The 21,208-nt window shown below is 41.2% G+C and overlaps 2 protein-coding genes and 1 long non-coding RNA gene across 7 annotated transcripts in view; 1 reads left to right on the top strand and 2 right to left on the bottom strand.

The window, feature by feature from the left end:
* Nucleotides 1-21,208, bottom strand: part of LOC145451148 (dynein beta chain, ciliary-like) — a 346,083-nt gene that overhangs the window by 50,417 nt on the left and 274,458 nt on the right. The window lies entirely within an intron of this gene.
* On the bottom strand, nt 4,052-19,809 carry LOC145449672 (transcription factor Sox-14-like). 5 transcript variants are annotated; one of them, XM_080328075.1, is made up of 4 exons: nt 19,671-19,688; nt 13,169-13,253; nt 5,944-6,065; nt 4,052-5,722 (listed from the first exon to the last, which is right to left on the bottom strand). In XM_080328075.1, the coding sequence occupies exons 1-4, from the start codon at nt 19,671-19,673 to the stop codon at nt 4,829-4,831; spliced, it is 1,104 nt and encodes a 367-aa protein (XP_080184201.1). In that variant the 5' UTR covers nt 19,674-19,688; the 3' UTR covers nt 4,052-4,828. The 5 variants fall into 5 exon arrangements, with proteins under 5 accessions (XP_080184201.1, XP_080184203.1, XP_080184202.1 ...); XM_080328077.1 differs by lacking the exon at nt 13,169-13,253 and having other exon boundaries at nt 19,671-19,809; XM_080328076.1 differs by lacking the exons at nt 13,169-13,253; nt 19,671-19,688 and adding an exon at nt 6,162-6,466.
* Nucleotides 6,751-10,475, top strand: LOC145449673 (uncharacterized). Its single transcript, XR_013918320.1, has 2 exons — nt 6,751-7,964; nt 10,068-10,475. It is a non-coding gene; the product is annotated as an uncharacterized LOC145449673 (long non-coding RNA).

The raw sequence follows: 21,208 nt of genomic DNA, 5'->3' as shown, positions 1-21,208 counted from the left end.
GAGACTCTGGGACAACCAAAAATTGGTGACGTGAACCACGGGTAAGGGGTCGGCTAGCGATAAAAGGACAGATGATAGCTATCACCAAGTCTGCGCGAAAGCAAAACAAGTATATGTTTAATGTGGAATATATTCTATACATATTTGTGACTGGAAATGTTAGCAACATCGCCATCACCACCGCCGAATATCCTGTCACAAATATATCTCTATGACACGACAAGAAACTTGTCTTGATGTAACCGCATTCGACTCGAGGGGTGGCGCTGACGAGGTTAATTCCATTCGTGCCGGAGCACTGAGCAGCAATGTGCTTCACTTGTTGGTATGAATCGCACCGTGATCGTCGCCGATATGTGAACAATTGTATTAAGCAATATTTCAAAGTTTTGAAAACTAAAACCCACGCTTTCAATTAACGGCGAAATTTCTTGGGAATTCTTTTCACAGAATAGATTTTTTTCCAGGTGTACTACAGGTGTGTCTGCATCACTAGATGTAGAGATAGGGTTTCATCTAAAACAAATGGTTGTTTAAAACACTTTGCTTTAAACATGTTTTAGACAGTGTTTTGAACAAAGGCCTTTTTAAAAAACAAAATTGCGTTTTTTAAAGCTGTATAGTTATGCCATAATTGTGTAAATACTTTCCAAAAACATGTTATATGGGCCTATGGACGATTACCAATCGATATAGCCGACGTATACGATATGGGATGGTTGGAACCCACAAAATAGTCGGTTCAACAGCTATAGTACCTAGATATTTAATCAAAGGAGCTATATTTTCAATTGTGAATGTCGCTCCAGTATGACGTCACATTTGAATGTTAGTGACGTCACGGTTCAAAAAATATTTAAAACATGTTTTAAACAAGGGCTTGTTTAGATTGATTTTTGTTTTAAATGCAACCCTAGATGTGTAGAATACCAAGAGTTCTAGACTATTAATGAGAGGCAAACTTCTCCGCAATCGAGGTGATATTTGATAAAGGAAATATAAGTAATAATATCATGCGGCAAACCGTCCGGGCCATTGCGAAAAGGACAGTAAAAATAACGTTGTATTATCAAAACAAAAATACATGGGTTAACTTTACAGCAAATGAAATAGATGAACGCAAAGGCACATAATTCAGAAGGCACACAACAAAATAGCCTCCGACTAGTTGTCGACATACAGGACTTCACTACATGCAAATCCTGCACTTGAAATGGATGGAAATTTCAGCTTGAACACGATACATCCTCGGAAACTCCGAGCATTTCTCTTGGTGAGTCACAGCCTATCTATTTATAAAACAATCTTATTTGCCGGGCCTATACAGAAGTTATTTTTTTAAATTTCACGGTTCAAAGTTCAGCGGAACTATCAAATGATACTGGAGTAGGCGAAGCGTGCCACACAATGGGTTTGAATTTACCCATGGTCATTGATTGTCTATAAAGGTTGAGAAGTGTGGAAATATTATGTTATTGTTTGCAGATTTCGCGAATCCTAATGTCACTCGCGTGGCTTCCTGTGTAGGCGATACCAACTGAATTTCGCGGGGTCTGTATGTGTCCGAATAACAACAGGTGATGTGACGCTCGTCGGAAGCAACAAGCAATTTTGACACTGAAACATGCGGGTACGGCAGCACGCTGCCTTTTGGACTGTTGCTGCACTCGGTAATAGTGTGTAGTGTTTCTATTTGTTGTACACACATTCTCTATTGTGTGAAATCTCGCCATCCGCATTCCCATGCTCGCCAAGTATTTCATTAACACGAGGTGGTCGGGTTAAAGCTGCTCGCGATCCACTAACGTAAGATGATGATAGGTTGCATGCGTACCAAACTACTCGACTGTATTTATACCAAATAGATATTCATTTTACGAGCTATATAATTGATCGAAAATATTGACTTGCGTGCATCAAGGATTGGGAATTCGGAAATATCATCATAGCCGCGGAGAAGTACAATACAACAAGCGACGTAATCAAGGCGGTACGAGGGGTTAAATAACAGTGTACGAACACGAACATTTAGCAGTAATATTTCTCGCGTGCTTCAATGCTTGTATGTCCGCGTACACTGTGCAACCTCTACTATATGGAACTTTCTTGCTGCTCTACTTGATCGCACTCGGCAGCTGTTCTCAAGAGCACTTCTCGAAGCGAGATAAATGGATACTAGGGAAATCCTAGATAGTTCTGGATAATCAAGTTCCCGAACGAATACTTTAAGCAGGTGAATTAAGTTAAAGATTGAGAACAGTTCGATAGGACAAATCTTGTCGAACGACCAAACTACCGAAATAAATACTAGGGCGTTAGGAAACGAGATGAGTTCCTCGGTTAACATCCGTCACCCGCTTTCTGTAATAATTATGGCGGCGGCCTCTTTATCACAGTGATTATTATCTTAATTAGTTACTTCAGGACGAACAGACAAGGAATGTAATATTGCTCATCCAGAGACACTCCCGACTACCACCACCCAGCGATCCTGTTTCAATCACACACTCGTGCCATTACAGGTTCATTTGCCCAATACACCTGGAAATAAAATATAAGCCAGATTCGATATGGTGTCACAGGACAGATTGGTCCACTTCATGCATCACTAGTATTATACTCTACATCCGTCGCGTATTATTCTTACTGGGCTTGCGTATTTATCTTGTTTGGCTTTCTCCGCTCAGGGCGACACGCGTGAATCAACTTCAAAAGACGTTTAGTTTGCTGAAAATCCACACCGCTCGCCGTACCTCTCTGATCGCAATATTTATTTAACGGAAAATGAAATTTATTGTCGTCCATTTTCCTACGGTAGAATTGATGCAGAATTTTTTTATTAGTGGATAACGAGCAACAATAATACAGTTGTGAGAGTGCTCAAACACGCTATGCTGTTTCAACGTAAGAGACGTAGTCAAATAGACGGATTTGTCCGTGGAGAACACAGATATTGCACAGCTGTATACGGCACCGATTGTCAAATCATCATCACACTGGGATACACGATATTATATGATGCATACGTGGTCGATATTTCACTTTATGCATTTTTCCTGAGGAATCACCCACTTACTTAATATGCTCTGGCCTACCTTGTTTTTAGGAGCCATGCAATCCAATTGAAGTTACCTCACTAACGGAATAAGGAAATTTTCATCACTGCTAAGCATATATCAACAGAATACTCCTCTTGCGCTTTATATGAGAAACTCCCATTTCAGAATTAGGTATACAGTTTATGAGTCAGCCGAGGCCTAAGCAAACTCTTTGAAGAGCTACAAAGATGCCGACTGCGGCGGTGTGGCGAATAAAGTTATCTGGAATTTCAATTTACGCGTTTTTGTTTCTCATTACTGCAAAATTACCACGAGATTCATTGGTCGCAGAAGCTGAGATTCCATTTTCATCCATTATGACATTGTGATTCAGATTTCTTATAGGCTACAGAAGCCATAGCTCATAATATTTCATTCCCGTGTGTTGCAAACGAAGTAGGCATATACTACCGCTGTACTATTTAATCAATCTATGGTATGGCGATTGGTAATTTGATCATGGTGATACAAGCGCCTATCTGCTCGTATTCGATGTAAATTCATCTTTATATCACCACGGCACCCCGAGTCGTGGAATATATGCTGATGACACACTTCAACGGAATATGCCTGTACTTATGTGGCACTTAAATTTTAGCATGTACGATCAACGCCCGCATTGGTACTCCTAACCATCAAGTTTCGTTAGAAATGACTGCGACCGAAAACATGGATTCGCGATATTGACTGAACATGCCGTCCGCGTAAAACCGGGAATTCTCACTCCGAATCTGGCTTACTGAATCAGAACGAGTTTTCCGGGATCGAAAAGCCAGCTTATATTCATAGATCTATATGTCGCTAAAATTTCATATCTCCGTAACGGTGTTGACATTGCTATTTTAGCGTGACGTTTTCGTTTCGCCACAATGCCAGTCACACCCGCCAAAAACCGCTCGCGCCGTATACTCCGTCTCCTATGTAGGCCAGCACGATTTCCGTCCGGCAAAATATACTTCCAACAAATCTTGATTTATTCCATTCTATTTGAACATTGAAGAAACAACTGAAAATGGTCGAGGCTGCTCTACAGCCGAATCGGTGATTAAAATAACAAAAGACGCCGGTCTCGCAGCTCAATAGGATTTCTAGACGGTGATCACAAATGAGTTTGGTTATTGATTAGTGTTGAACAGTGTACGACGCAGATACGAATAACTTAATTTAAGAAAAATAGTTGAGCATTGTCATCATCTCATTCAATGAGTTTATAGCAAACTGCTGCAAATCCAGCAAAGAAAAAAGAGCACAGTACGTTCGAAGCGGGGTATACAGTGACTTGAAGACAAAGTTTTGGCGTTGATTCCCGCGATCGCGCTACGATACCAAAACGGGGAATCGCGAACGGCCGTCGCTTTTCTTTTCGATTTTCTGCAATATCGTCTGGATCTCGGCTTGAACGGGCGAGGGAATTGTACCGGGAGTCTAGAAAGGCGGCTTCAAGCGAAATTGTAACGAGCAAACCGACAAACAGACTAAAATCAAACATAAGGCAACATTTTACTACAATAATAAGCAATATAAAGGATGGAAAAGGCACTCCGTATCAAAAATCGAAAGTGAAGCAAAATCCCGGTATCGAGTCGACTCGCAATATCTCATATCGTACCTTGTTGTGGTAAGTCCCCAGCGCTGCCGTCACAATGTGTTTCGCAATCGAAAGACATTTTCAGCGGCCTATAACGCGCGCCGCGTTCTCATATTTCGCTAACATTCACTATCGCCCTGGTTTACATATTATGCATACGGGGAATGTGTTCATCCTCTGGCTCCATAGTGTTGTACTGCACGGGCTGCACTGGCGCCAAACGCGAGCCGTCGACCGACGGGCTGCTGGAAGGAACTTGAGTAACTCCTGGATTCACGCCGTTGTGAGGTAGATACATATTAATCATACTTTGAAGTTGATGCGGTTGCTGGTGATGATGGCCAACCGGGATGTGGGATACTTGCTGTGGATGTACGGGGCTCGCGGTGGCATGGGGGTGAGATGGATGATGATTAACTGCGTCTGAACTTGTTTCTGGCGGGGGCGCCTTTATATTTCCAGCGTGGGTTGTAACTGGCGGGAGTACGTACGCCGGCGACGTCGGTATAGGGGAGACTGTGTACGCTGTTGGAGCTCCTGGATAACCCCCGAGCTGGTTAGCCATCCCCCCGGCGATCACGGATGAATTGGTATATTGTGGGTAATACACAGCATCATACCCGCGCGGGGCTAATGAACTAACAGTTCCTTGTCCGGGTGGGCCGTACCCTGACGTGTAGTGATCTTGAGGCATTACGTGTGAGTACGGATACGCGATATGTTGATAATCCATGCCACCGGACAGGTGGCTTCTGCCCATAGGCGGAGTCGATTGGGGAGCGGATGACTGGTTTATCATGTTTGATCCATATTTATCTTTTTTCAGTATAGTTTTTGTCTTGCGACGCGGCCGGTATTTGTAGTCCGGATGCTCCTTCATGTGTAAAGCACGAAGTCGTTTGGCTTCGTCTATGAAGGGTCTTTTGTCACTCTCGGAAAGTAACTTCCATTCGGCGCCTAGTCGTTTTGATATTTCTGAATTGTGCATCTTCGGATTCTCCTGCGCCATTTTCCTTCTTTGGCCACGAGACCACACCTGAAAGGCAATAAACGTATGAAATTTTAATGAATCGATATTGCATTAATATATAAATATATATCAAACAAAATGGCCGATCATCACAAAAAGACCCCAGGCGGTGGATTATAAGTCGTTAGGGTTTCGATAAGCCCAGCCGTTCAATTCACATTTTGTCTAAAAATCTAGAAATCTTTGCGTTTGTGGGTGTCTATCGCAAGCTGATAAGGCAGTCTTACCATGAATGCGTTCATCGGACGCTTCACTCGTTGCTCCTGCGGGGACTTGTTATTAGTTCCACTTCCGGACCCGGATACGTTTTGCTGCGCGACGTTCATTTGCCCCGTCATTTGGCTCTGTGCTGAATAAGTAGGTTTTAGGTTTGAGATCATCCCACCGTCACCAGATATCGGCGGAGGTGGCGGAAGGTGTGCGTTTGGCGGAATCACAGGCATACCCGTTCCGGTGGGGTATTGGATCTGCATCCAAGTTGATTGCGGATCCACAGCCAGCATGAAGTGTTGACAAAACAATTTATGTAATGATTTCTAATGAATAAAAAGTTACATGTTTCCGGTCAGTACAGTGTTTTACCAATACAAATACGTCCCTCTACTACAAAGAGAGATCTCTCCGATTTAACCCCATTCTACTATATTGTAATGCTCACAAATCGTATTTCTAATGCTCAATCAAATAATATAATTGCCCTATTCTCATGCCGAACAATACTCATTTCAGATCAAGTCTGAGTAGAATATAACAACAAAATATAGCTACCAATAGTCAATGGTTTCTCGCCCGCTATCTACATTCATCGAAAAGCTTTCAAATTTAACAAGCAATTGTCCGGCCTCTCACAAAAGAATATTCTTTTGAATTCCCATTCACGAGCTCCCTCAACAAAGCCTCCAAAAACGCGACTGACGAATGGAGCGGAAACTACATTAGCTTTATGTGATAGTCAATTTCTCTCTGACTCCGTAATAGCGCGGCTAGCTAACTGCCGCGAAAAAGGTACGGTATTCTCGGTTGTGATAACATCGCGGAATCGGCGTACATTTGCGGAAAGCGACAACTTCTGCAGTCATCGCGAGAGCAGAGGCGGATTTATGACGTCACTATCTATACGGGAAAGCGCGTTGCGATTGCAGCTACCGAATTCGCAATTCACGGAACGTAATTCCACAGCCGTGACACATTTGATGACGTAATACAAAGAATATTTGTACCCGAGTATTGTTATACCCACCTTATCGCAGAATCATAATATAGTCTCAGCTATTTTAACATACAATTGAAGTAGCTCCTATTATCAACCTGTACAATAAACGATCGACAAAGCTTTCGCCAAATACATAAGCGTGAGCGGCAGGTATTTCTGATTCATATTACTTTAACCCTACGCGAGAGCGACTAATAACAGATAATCGCCGATTTCTAATTGAGATGGGTCAGGTAAAATTAAGCATCATGAAACTTGATGGGTGGGTTGGATCTTAATTAGAGACTATACCCTTCGCGTCGATTTGATTGTTAAGCCTGTGTATCCCCCGAAGCAGAACAGACGGGTGGTAAATACTACATGTCATTCTTACCTTATCGCTCACCTAAATTACAATGCGATAACCAACGACAATTGCTTGAACGATAAACATTTGCATGCGTTTAAATAAACTGGATCCACTGAAAGTACCCTTGAGAGAAGGCCGATACAATGCTAACAGTTCTTGTTTACGTAGAGAAAAAGATGCGCCGGGGCAGTGATCGTGAATGTGTTGTATTTACTTTATTTTATCAATGTGTCCAACGGTTTTATATCCAACAGGGTTGGAAGACCATGTCCGTATAGCTATTGTACGCCCCACCATGACCCATGCGCGTGCACTTCAGACTTTGTTTACCCATCGTGGCGGCTGCACTGTAGGATGCAACTACCGAATAAAATTTTCTCATATTCGACCAAGAGAATCATTTCGAAATATTCATAATTTCAAAGTGTATTATACGGGCCTTAGCGGACAAAATGGCCGAATGTCATTTTTATTAGGATACCGGACTTTCATTGACGAAAGATTTCAATCTTTTGTTACCTCTGGCAATGGAATGTATAGTGGGGTCACGCAGTACAGGACTGTGTATAAGTTTTAATACCACTCACAAATGAGAATACAATGTATAATTAAATTTCGATGGTCTCGGGAGCAAGATATTTCTTCGTAATGCAATTCTCTGTGTTAATCAGCGAGAGCTCCAGCAGGTAGAGTTGTAAGACTTGTAATTTTGTCCGTGTTCTGAGGTGTGAATGAACGAATACGGAAAGTTTACAGAAAAGTTATAGGTGATGTTCGAAGCATGGATGTGTAATCCATGATTTGTCTTGAAATGGCTTCGGCTACTTGAGTCCTCTTATAAAACACAATCCCTCACAACCGATATCAGTGAGACATTTCATAACATTCCCGTCCGCCAGTTCCCACGGCAGATGTAGTAATTTTAGTCTATGATAAAGTGATATAGGTCGATCTGGAATTCATGGGTTTGGGCATGTAATGATAGGAAGCATACTTGGAGCCTCGCTCGCTCTAAAATTCGCTTTGGCTAAGGTAGGGGGTACCTTCGTACCCTATCATTTGTCGATACCTTAATGACTAGAACTTATCCAACGGCAGGTTGTAACGAAAGCTAGGTAACAGGAATAATTACGGAATACATAAAACATTTTCACTCGTTAAAGTCATGCGGAATATCGTCAGTAATAACCGTTGTAGTTTCGAAGTTAGAAGTACCTCACAATGACGAAATTTTTCACCGCGCCAGCGACTCAATGTAGCTACTACGAGTCAAGCGTGAAATTGGGATCGAAATGAAAAGCGTTCGTTAGATATGGAAAAGGTACATACGTTATAGCCGTTATGAAGCAAGCACAGCGGGTTGCGACGCCACTTCATGCGGCGTTTTCTCTCAAGCTGAATAATATTGAGGGGCTCCCGCATTAAAAACCTCCAAATTATGTTCAACTCGATGGGACAATTCGCTAGAATATAATCTTCGTGTCGATGCCACGACATCATTTAGGTTGCGTTTGCCTCGCCGTACCGACGCCTTTGAAGAAATCCGCGTGGTGCCGTAACGTGACCTTAATAATGATCTCGTTAATATAATTGACTGCTCATCACAAATTAGGATATAAGTAACAATAAGCATATTGAGCAACGAAGCTGAATGGGGTTGAAACCGTTGGACATATGTTGTCATAGATGGCATAAGTATAAATGGTTCGTATAAGGTTGTGAATCGTTCGGAAAACGAGCCGGTATACATTCGAAATTATTCATGCGCACCTGTGGCAGGCGCCATAGCCAGGCTTTATTACAAATATAAATGATGGCATTTCAAGGGCCGCTAAAATCTCATCGCATTGATACCCTGTCGGATTTAATTTCAAGATCTTTAGTTTCTCTAATTAGTGGTATGACACGACATACCGTGAGATCACAAAGAGGTGGAAAAGCTTCAATACATCGTAACTCAAAACACGCGATGAGACTAAACACCCAGTTTCATGTTACTCGGATAAATGAGGGAACAAAGGAACGGCCGAAAACAGTATACCTGCGCGATGATTGTTCCGCGAGTGAAATTGATTGAGCGCTATATATGCGATGGAAATGTTTCAACAGAAATGCGGCGGATTAAAAAAATGTCTCCACTCTAACAGGGGTAACGGTGATATAACCGTGGGAAAGTCAATCTCAAGTTACTGGCTCAAAATTTCGTACACACGCATGCATTAAAATTATTGGAATCGTTCGTAAAAACGATACTCCTGAATTCGCGAACGTCGCTACGCACAACGAATTGTGGCGCTACCACAAAATCATTAAAACCAAGCAATGTGCCATACACAATGGCCAAGATATATAGTCGATGGCGTCGATCCTCACATAAAATGCTGACGCATAGTAGCGTACGTTGTGCTCACGTTTATTAGCTGTAGTGTCTAAACTGTACAAAATAGCATTCTTATATATTAAAATGAAACGGAGCGGGCTTAAAGTTAACGTGCGGCGAGCACAAATCCTTCAGGTAATGCGACGGTTCCGGTGCAGCAGGGTAACAAATTGGACAATAGTAGCTTTTTGTCAAGACGAACCAGGAACAAATACCGAATTTTCCAGTGACAAATAAATGCGGCTCGGTGAAACAGATATAGGTATTGTAGTAGTTCCCTCGCATAGAGTCAGAATATGTAGATTGTAGATAGACACCCACATTCGCATATTATTATTACAATGTTACCATGGTGAAAAAGCCTGGAATCGAATGCATTCCATACAGTCTATTATCGTTCACTATATAGTTTACAGGTCCCACCGACCAACAGTTGACCAACACGGAGGTCAGTCCAAACGAAGCTGCCAGCAAATAGTTTGATCGAAAGAAACCATCAGAACATCAACTCTACCTGTAAGGACCGATCAAACGCTTCGAATTAACACGCGAGATGATCTGATCCAATGCACTGTGCGTTCAAACGAATATTATTTGTGTTGACATCACCTGACTAATTGATGAGATCACGTGATCGAAAGGAACAACGGCGTCTTGAGAGATAAAAACGAAGTAGCTACCGCAGCTGGAGCTGTATGGCATTATATTGCGACTTTCCTGCATTAGGCTGTTCTATAATATTTTCCTTTTCCGGTATGTGATTAACGATATAAAGAATTTATGAATTCTCCGAAATAAATTCTGAAAAGAAATGAAAGCTATTTGCCTCTACTTTTCGTGTTCGTGAGATTGTATGACCGCACGCGCAATCACGCGCAATCCGAATATTTGCATTTCGACGGGACGAGCGACTTGCCTGACGCCGCCACCCGCCATATTGTGACGGTATAGGTTTCAGCAGCGCAGTAAGTTCGTCGACATGCAATATGGCCCGCTGCAGATCTCGCGAATTATACGCACAACTGATGGAGACGAAAGATGATAGCGGTCGTATAGCTGCTGTCGAAACCTTAATGGATTTGCATGTTCAAGTTCTACCGACTTCAACTTCAACCCCACATTTATGGGCTGAGGTTTTATGTCACTCCCTTCACATCGCCAATCAAGCAAATGACCTACAGAAGCGTACCACAGTCGGGTGAGATGCAAGTCGACAGCAGTGGAATCTGCTGAATCAATGACCCCCCCCCCACCCCCGTTTGATGAAAATGACCATGGGCATTAGCCTACACATCATGAATAACAGCCAAAAAAGCATTCGATGTAGATACTGTATACTATTATCCAACTGAATAGCATATGGTGTCCGGTCAATACCGAGATAACCATTGCCGAGAATGCCATTACCGAGAATGGACACAATTGAGAATGAACACCACAGTGAATGGACATTACCGAGGATGGACACCACCGAGAATGTAATGTATGCAATGCAGGGATGTTATGCAGATGTACAGACCATGTGTGTGTGCATCACGGCGTTGCCAACTCGTTGTAGATTCTCGGATATAAATTTCTCGACAACGTCCGTCTCAGTAAGTTAGATTCTCCGCAATGGTTTTCTCAGTATTGGTATAGAACCATATTGAAATGAACCCGCATATTTCCGGCTGGCACTCGTCTGGGGTAATCGTCAGCAACCATAGTAGATAATTCGTATAGGAACTATTAGTCTATTACAGCGGTTCTCAACCGGGGGTCCGCGAAACCTCACATAGTTGATAACCTTTTTTTTTTTTAATTAGGAAAATCATACGACAGTTTCGCTTCATTACTAGTAAAACTCCACAGAGCTTACATCAACAGAATGGCCGTCTCAGATAGAATACCCTACTGTTCACACTCATTTTGATTGGTAAATTGCCATTAGCCTACTGATACAAACACTTTGCTGTTGAGAGCTTTTTTGTTGGGGATTGTGGGGGAAAAGTTGATGAGTAAGGTCAATCATGGTGACTTCGAAATGTTTACAAAATCTCCAGTGATATACATAACCATTTTTCCATGATAACTTAGAAGATAAGCTGCTAGATAGAAATGACCAGGCTTGACGTTACATGTTCATTAAGAAAAATTTGTTTGTCAATTTTGGTGTCGTTGCGATCATACCCAAATGTGTCGTCGAAAGCGTTACGCGTTATTATTACATTCACCACCACCTATATTTGTGGAAATGGATTTTCGGCCCTCGTTCATATCAAATCGAAGGCGCGGATTTTCAAGACACGACCACGTAGGCCTATTTCAAGAAATGCCGTTGCAGAATTAGCTTCGAATAAAATAGAAGTCAACGCAATTTCTACATGCATAGCATATGGTCTTATTTTCAAGAAGAGTCATTTTGGCAATGTTTTATCACAAAGCCTACACTTATCATTTGAACAAGGCAAATGACGATTGTACGATAATTGAGCTAAATTTGAACAAAAAGTTCGTGGGGGTCCGCGGGGTCCATGACAGTCCGAAAGGTGTCCGCGAAGACAAAAAGGTTGAGAGCCACTGGTCTATTACGTCTAAAATTATCATATTCATTATCCATTCGCGCTTCCGATCGATCGCATGAAACTCTACAGTAGTGTACGTGCGATGCATGTTTTGATGGTTATTACTAATCGCTGCACCTCATTGTAATGAGAAAACGCTCAAATTACGCGCAATATCCATCATATTCTAGCGCAATATGCATCGGTAGCAAATAGATTGAAGGATTTTTTGCACGGAGTTCCGATGGGGTTGGTAAAATTAGAATTTCACAGCAAACGAAATTAACTATCTTTAACTATACGTTAGTTCAGTATCCCAAAATCAAGATATCGGGGATATGGATCTGCACAGTTCACATAAATATCATAATCCTGAATATCCTAATGGGGATAATTAATTGAATTCATTATATCACTCAATTTACCATGCTGATAAAGAAACTTGATAAGCGAAACCGAGTCGTTTTGAGCTATATTGATAGTCTATTCTTGATTGTGCTATCAGGTTCACAGTGATATGCCCGATGACAGGAAGCGTTGTGTATATAATTAGCAGCAGATTAATTCAACGTTGTTGATTTCATGACGGATCTCAGTCGATAATAATTGATAGCTGGGAAATATGCGATAGTCTATACATGAATGGTAATGTAACAGTGCCAGAATCACTAAAAAACGGCGCGATCAAGCAATATCGCCGTGTGCGGCAAAACAAACGATATCAGAATTGAGAGAAAAGAATTGTTTATTCGAAGAATTATACACGAGAAATGCAGCTATTATTATGTCGCAAATGTTGATATTCAATATCTTGGAAAGAATTGGAATAGTTTTGCGAGTTGGGAGCATAGCAAGAGTGGCTTGGAGTCCACTATGCGAAGAAGCGAAAACGATAAAAATTGTATTTTATATATGATAGAGTACATATAGGAAGTTGGAGATGTTGAGTCAGAATAAGCTCTCTTACCACAGACACATTCCCTTGCGGTACAGTAATATTGTTTGACTTCGTGAAGGCACACCCTACGCTCTTTGTAGATCGATGTCTCACGCTAAAAGGTAAAAGGAATTATCGAATGTCTTCGATGAACAGGACAAAACGTTCACCAAACACGCGATGAAAGGATGGGGAGATTGATCTTGAAAATTCAACATTTGCTTAATAACCGGTGGGATATGCGCGCAGAGGGTGTACTGGCCGAGTTCAATCCAAGGGTATCTCGAAAAGCGAATAAAAGATTATTTCGATCTTATGATTTGTGAGGATGAAATATATATATCTATGTGTTGGCAAGCCCAAAACCCAGAATATCGTCAAACGTTAAATTAAAATTTCGTTCCCGAACGTACAGTACACTGCACAATGTACACTTGTACAGAGCACCTACCGAAGTCGCACGTAACATATTTTGTGTATAATTTAATCTGTGGGTATCGAAATCTTTGAAACCATACACGTTCTACTAACTGACATCATAACATCGTGAGAAGTTCTTGTGAAAATTATATCTCCTGCAACAAGATCTCAGCGTATATCAAACGGGTGGAAATTCGTTACAGACAAAACTTTCAAGTGATAGCCTTCACCGAAAACTTGGTACAATTGGCATAAGGCAAAACAGGTCATCTAACGCTGTGCAATAGTACATATTCGTTACTGTGAATTTATCTCGTAGATTTGAGCCACCGTGAAAATGCCCTGAGATTCGTATTATTTCGAAGATCGTCCTGTATAATAATGACGCATCAAAGAAACAAGAATATGTTTGACGCAACAATGCATCAGGCACGTGATCAGCATTCATTGCCGTGAATACAAGGTACAAAAATGCAATAACTTTAGGTTGGATACCATATCAAACAGACATATTCGCCGATGTACCAGCCAGTTTTCCTAATAATTATATACGAGGCATATCCCAGCTACGGAGTAGAGATGTAATATGTCCCAGAAATGATGTAAATTTAAAGAGCGAGAAAATTGAAAGGAGACGTGTAGGCTAGCATAACATGCATACAAAAGAGGAATCAACATAATTTTTGCGTTATTACGGCGTGAATGTGGATGTATATGAAATAAATATTGACGTAATTGATACTTTGCGCGCGTGCTGCGAAGAAAAGTACCAATAAGATCTAAACTGATGAAATGAGTATTACCATACAATGCCACACATTACATCTAGTGTGCACAGCTCAGCGCAACACATCGGTAACGTTTGATATAAATTAGCCAGCAAAGCGAAACACCGCCTTTTGAGCGACACTCGGAAAACCGTATTAATCGCCACGTTCAGGCATTAGTTGATGAAGCTAAACAAGGGCGCGATCCCCCTTCCGATTCTCATTGAATTCCGATGAAGCCTGTTAAATAAATGCGATACGCCAGTGAATTCGAGACCCCGCGATGTAAAAACTATTTCCAGTCACGCGAAGACGCGAGTGGAGTAACGTGTGACGCGCGTTCTTAAGAGGGAATTCAAACGTCTCGTTTTCGACGACGGTTGAAAATAAAACCACTCCAAGTCGCAGCGGCAATGCGGAGCCAGCGGCAGAGATAACGTCTTTTCTCCGTATTTAACGGTTCGTTGCTTCTCAATAGTCCCCAATTCGTGGCGCGCTTGTAATATTGTCTTATGATGAAAGAGAAATTTCTCCATTGCCAGATGATCAGGAAGCGGTTCCAATGTGCGCGGAGGTTCTGATATTGGCGGAATGTCGCTAACGGAGGATTTGTTTCGACACACACGCGTATTTCAAATTGTTATAGATATATGTCTACTGTTTCGTCTCTAGACGGTAGCGCCACATTTGAGCACGGGAAGCAATGAAAATAAGCATGCCCCAAACAAACCCAAACTCCATTCGTAACCCCGAAATTATCCCCTTATCCAAACCCTAATCGAAACACATATCATCCTGAATTAACCCGGATGCTGAACTATCGCATGCTCAATTGCTCATTGCTCAGGTGTAGCATGCTCATGTCCACGGACCTCCAGACTACGTATAATAAGCGAGTGGTGACCGCGGGAGACTAAAAGTTGGTCATCCAACTTACCAAGTAATTGGCTTCATCCGGCATGGTGAGTAAAAGCCAATATACCAAACCATGGGGCAAATTCATGTGATATCCCCGATTACAGTATACGCAAGCCCTGCCTTATATTATAGCAGAATATAGGCCTACTACGCACAACAACTATATGATTCCCTCGAGTCAGCTACCATAAATTTCGTCTACCACGTGTCAAACGAAAGGAAGATTCTGTGCACTAATTTCCACCTGTATATATATATATATGGAGATGGTTGTAGTAGTATCAGTTTATTGATATTTTCATCATTTCAAAAAAACCACAAAACTGCGATACAATATAATGGTGACTTGAAAATTGGACACTCTGTGAACTCCACGCTAAAGCTATTGCACTAGTATATTGGGTGCCTGGAATTAAAGCCTTAGCAATCGAACTGGCCGAGAAATATTATCGTTTTCGTGGCAGGATGTTGTCTCGAGGGGTGAGATTTCGTGGGGATCATAATTATTGATAATCTCATGTGTGACTAGCGCTACAAGAACCAGCGTCATCTAGCGGCAATGAATTCCGAAAAAAGGCTGAAGAGCGCTGTTTTAATGGAATAGTTAAGTAGGCTGTTGAAAGGCACTGTTTTAGTGGACTAGTTAAGTAGGCTATATCGCCCAATGCACCTCCTCGATTTTCAGAATAATTTAATTGGGATCGACAGGATATTGCCTGAATCCGAGTTCAATCGACTTATCAACTTCGGACGTAGTCAACAGGGCTGTGGAGTCGGAGTCGGAGTTTGGCTAATTTTCGCTTGATGGAGTCGGAGTCGTGAAAACTGTAGTGGCTGGAGTCGGAGTCGGAGTCGTGGAAAAAATACTGACTGGAGTTGGAGTTTGTGAAAATAACAATGACTTCGACTCCGACTCCGTCTCCGACTTCTTTATCATGAAAGGTAGGCCTATCTTTAAATTACTAATAATGACTATAATAGGATTTTTATGTACCAGGATTTTTATGTACCATCAGTCACTGTTATTAGTAACGATACAGATCAGGGGTGGCCAAACCGTGCCCCACAGGCGAAATGTGGTCTGCGAGAGGGTTTTGTGTGGCCTGCGAGGTAATTCTCGAAATTAGATACAACATCAGGTAAGATTGCAAGGCCAACCAAAATTTGATTAGCCTGACCGCGAAATTTGATGATGAATAAAACATCAGTTTCGACCCATTGGCGTAATCAAGCGCCAGCCACATTCATTGCGGATCTTCGTATATGACCATAAAGTATAATATTCCGTAGCAGATATATTTGACTTGAAATTTTTCTTAGCACTTCGCATGATTTATTGTCACATTTCTTACATTTAGTATCTGAACCCCCCTGGAAAATATAAATTTAAATACGCGTAATTTACAGAATTGAGTCCAACTATACTCGCAATTAGGAGATAACGTGTCGTGTAACATGTGACTTCGCTTGTGTGCTCGAAGCGAGATCGTCGGCGATGAAACATTTGCACGAATGACTGAGGCATGTTCACTGAAACCGTCGATATTGCTATGTCTAAAACCCCAAATAATCCTGTCCTTGCCAAATGAGCCCACTGCTATACAGAGGCGACTCCCAATATATGCAAGTAATATATTTATTGATCAAATTCATTCATTACCTTGGAAAATATTTCGGGCTTCGCGCGAGCAGGGCGATGACTGTACGGTTGTTCAAAAAAAAAACTTTTTTTTTCCAAATCTCACTCGCTTAGTGACTAAATTATCAGGTTGTCTAAGAAAATTGATGCACACCAAATTTTACTCAATTCCAACCAGTAAAGGCCGTGCAATCTTAAATTGAAATTATTTGGTTGTTTTCTAATACGATGCAAAACAAATTTGACTCAATTCCAACTAGTAGAAGGGGAGCTATTTGAGTTTTTCGTTGACAATCCCCGGATCAAAGATACTCTGGGGATTATCAACGAAAAACTGAAATAGCTCCGCTGCTACTAGTTGGAATTGAGTCAAATTTGTTTCATGGGGTTGACAGAAAAATTTGAAAAACTCATTTTTTTTATTTTTCCTAATAAATTAAAAATTTCAATTCAAGATTGCTCGGCCTTTACTGGTTGGAATTGAGTCATATTTGGTGTGCATCGTTTTCTTAGACAACCAGATAATTTAGTCATTAAGCAAGTGAGATTTGGAAAAAAAAGTTTTTTTGAACAACCCTATGTACTGTACAGTTGCACGCGGAGTTTTCATGATATAATTGTTATCAATTTTAAAGTGTAGTCATATAAGTCTTGTTTTCAGTGTTACTTAATTCGGTTCGTTCCTATCAGACTACTAAAAAAAGTCATCAACATTCAAGTTGCCCGCGCAATGGTTCGTAAATCTAATGTTGCCCTTTGGTCGAAAAGTTTGGACACCCCTGACATAGACAGAATTGGACATTATTTGCAAATTACGATTCAGTTGCATGGAGGAAGAAAGAAGCAATATGCATCTTCGGTGATGCAGTCACAAATTGATGCAATTTTTGGAGTTATACCATGATATTGGGACAGAGCAAATATATCGTATAATCCGCGGATTATCAACGAAAAACTCAAATAGCTCCGCTTCAAAAAATTAAAAATATTTGTAGTGTAGCTTAGCTGCTTGGGTCGAACAAATGATTAAGAAAGACCAAGTCCTAGTCTTTGATTACTTGACTAAGTTCATTTAGACTAGACATATGCTATTTGGCTACTTCGTAAATTTCGTTTATGACCAATGTCTATTAGTAGTGAGAGTGTGTGCGCTTGTAATCAGCACAGTGTGTAATGAGAAAATTAGTACGATCTGCTATAGTTGCTGACTCATACATAAGAGCAACACTTCGATTGTTTTATCTACATTTTAATTATACAGGATGGGCTATATGTCGTGTTTGAATGATACATACATATTAGGTTATTAGAGAGTCCATGTTATAAAAACTGATAAAATATGAAAAAAGGAAATATATTTAGAAAGGCAATATTTCATGCATAGTGAATAATTCGAGCTGTGCCACAATGAATCAATTTTGCACGCCATCGTTAATCATATGTTTGCATATGTTTAGAGTTAGATAATAGTCATTTAACCGTCACTGTGGCTTATAATTTTCAAAGTAAATAGGTAATACTGTTGGAGTCGGGGTTGGAGTCGGAGTCGGTAGGTTTAAGGACTCAGTAGTCGGAGTCAGAGTCGGAGTCGGCCCATTGAAAATGTGTGGAGTCGGTAGTAAAATTTACCGACTCCGCAGCCCCGGTATTCAATGCCCGCATAGCCTACTATACACCCAGTATATATTTATATATTATTCTTGGTAGGGCTGGGCACAATGATTCGAGTTTTCGAATCTGAATCGATTATTAATCCTAATGATTCGAGTACGACGAGACGATTTTTTCGAGTACGGAAATTATACGCTTCTCCCCACTGAAAGTTAAAGGGGCACTGCGCTCTAAAAATGATGTGGTCTCAAATTGAAGGTAAAAACGAACAAAATTTTTTGGCCGCGGCCATTTCGTTCAGAGCGCAACCGTTATGGAGCTGCAATTTATTGAAATTTCTACAAGACCCGCTGCCGCGGCTGCTTAACCCGTTACATGGCACGATATCTTCACCGCCGCACTTGCTCGACGCGATTAGGCAGTCACGCAGAGAACGAATTTTAGATAGTTGTCAGCCGATGTTATGAAGGAAAGGTGTCTAAGTTTCGTTCTCTGCGTGACTGCCTTATCGCGTCGAGCAAGTGCGACGATGAAGACATCGTGCCATGTAACGGGTTAAGCAGCCGGTGCAGCTGGTCTTGTAGAAATTTCAATAAATTGCAGCTCCATTACGGTGGCGTTTTGAAGGTAATGGCCGCGGCCAAAAATTTTTGTTGGTTTTTATCTTCAATTTGAGACCACATCATTTTTAGAGCGCAGTGCCCCTTTAATTTATCAACGAGAATTATAGTTTCGATACTAATTTTCACTGTTGAAGCCCTGAAACCTTGATTGGCGGTATAGTAGCATACGAAACATAGTACACAGCTACGAAGGTTACTGGACGTCGCACATTTCCGAAATCATGATTATCCAACAACATTGTCACTATGTGGAATGAAATCGGTATGGTCGAAAAAATACCAAGGTATCTTTTATGTGATGAATAACAGGCATTATATTCTTTGCGGTGGCATAATGGGTACATATTTGAACTTTGACGTACTAAATTCTGTTAAAACATCATAATGAGTGATACTCGATTACTCGACGATACTCGATTACTCGACTCGACTCGAAGCATATTACATGATTCAGAATCGATTACTTCTAGGTAGGCTATTTGTGACAATGTACCGTATCATACACAAATTACTGCGCCATGCATGTCAAGGTAAATGAAAATATAATAACTTACCATGATACATGAAGCAATGTACAACGATCATTTCCTTGCTTAATTCTTTCGGATTATCCTATAGCTAGATGCTATATATCTTCGATGTTATCATCTCATCCGCATATCATGTGCATCATCATTGTCGACCTCCTTTAACGACCATTCGTTGCACTGATGTCGCAGTGCTGTACGCAGATTTACTTTGCAACAGTCAAAGAAGAGTGAGTTCATGATCATTTTGGTAGGCGTGATCGCCTAATTGCCTTCCCGTTGCTCACCAATCACCATTCACCTCATGTGATTTCTCACTCTGAAGAACTGAATTTTTCACTCCTTTACTCCTGGTATCGCTCCCAGCCTACCTTACAAAATAAATATGGGTGTAGGCCTACCTGTACAGCGGTCCTTGGATAAAATGACCACGATCGCACTTCGCAGGGACTTCATCGCTATAATCAGGCCAGAGCTAAAATAATAGTCAATGCATTATTATGACGGGCGCAGCCTAATTAGCAGGAATGAGTAGCCGGAACCTCGGAACACTCTCCCACAACATTTTCAATCTCTACCGGCTCCAACGGTGCTACCTAAATATCATATATCACATTGATCAGTCAAATGATTTTCTTGTAAAAATACAAATGTGGCGCTTTCTGGATATCTTCGTTGTGCCCTTTGTAGCCTATAGTTAACATTCACTCAGGTTCAGTTTAGTTTGTAGATGAGATTGCGATAAAATGAAAGGATATGACGGAGTCAAAACTATACTTGTGGTGGTCTTGCAAACAAACGCCAGACACCTATAGCCCTATACAATGGCGGCTCCTGACAATATCGGGTGGCGGGGCAAGGGGTGTACGCGATTTTAATTGTCTAAATGACGTCACGATAGTATTTACTGACGTGAAAATGTGACTTCGTGGTGATCACACACAGTCTGTATGCTGGGGTACGGACATTAGGCATGGTTAACAAGGCTTACGTCTTACAAATTATTCGAAAGAAAATATGAAGTACAGTAGTTCATACCTGCATATTTTAACGTTTGTATCAGTAGGCCTATTGCGAGCGGCGTGATTTCATAGTTGCAAAATGTTCAATGACGAGTTCATATTGAAATCTGGAATAACCAGAAGGAGAGCGTTCAAAATCGTGAGCACATCTAACGCATCGAGCCTAATTACTGCAACAAAGTTGATAGAAAGCGCTTTTTCGACTATAGGAATTTCAAAAGTTCACTAGTGGTTACTACTTCGGAAAAAGATGTATTGGAATATTCCCAAGTCCACTCGAGCCTATAGCAATGTCGACCATCGGGTAATATCGATACACCGTTTGCAGTAGACCACACGCTTCAGATCACGATACCCAATTTCGGTCGAACTAGAGGGCCGGCCAACCCGTGGCCCGCGAGAAGGTTCTGAGTGGCCCGCGAGGTAATTTCCGAAATTAATAATACTATTTAAAAATGGATTGCGCAAATTGTGAACTTGCAAGGCCAATCAAAAATTTGATTAGTCTGTCCGCCGGATCAATACTTTTTTGATAAGGCCAGA

Source organism: Botryllus schlosseri, chromosome 11, assembly GCF_051294905.1.
Source record: "Botryllus schlosseri isolate E-star chromosome 11, Bs_hap1, whole genome shotgun sequence".
Taxonomy (NCBI): domain Eukaryota; kingdom Metazoa; phylum Chordata; class Ascidiacea; order Stolidobranchia; family Styelidae; genus Botryllus; species Botryllus schlosseri.
Note: the sequence above shows the minus strand (reverse complement) of the source record. Positions and strands in the feature narration are given on the sequence as shown.

Excerpts from the sequence above, each read along its gene's own strand:
- LOC145449672 (XM_080328074.1), bottom strand. The coding sequence starts at position 6,219 with ATGCTGGCTGTGGATCCGCAATCAACTTGGATGCAGATCCAATACCCC. Across the intron at positions 5,723-5,943 it reads GTCCGATGAACGCATTCATG|GTGTGGTCTCGTGGCCAAAG; the intron begins GTAAGACTGCCT and ends ATTGCCTTTCAG.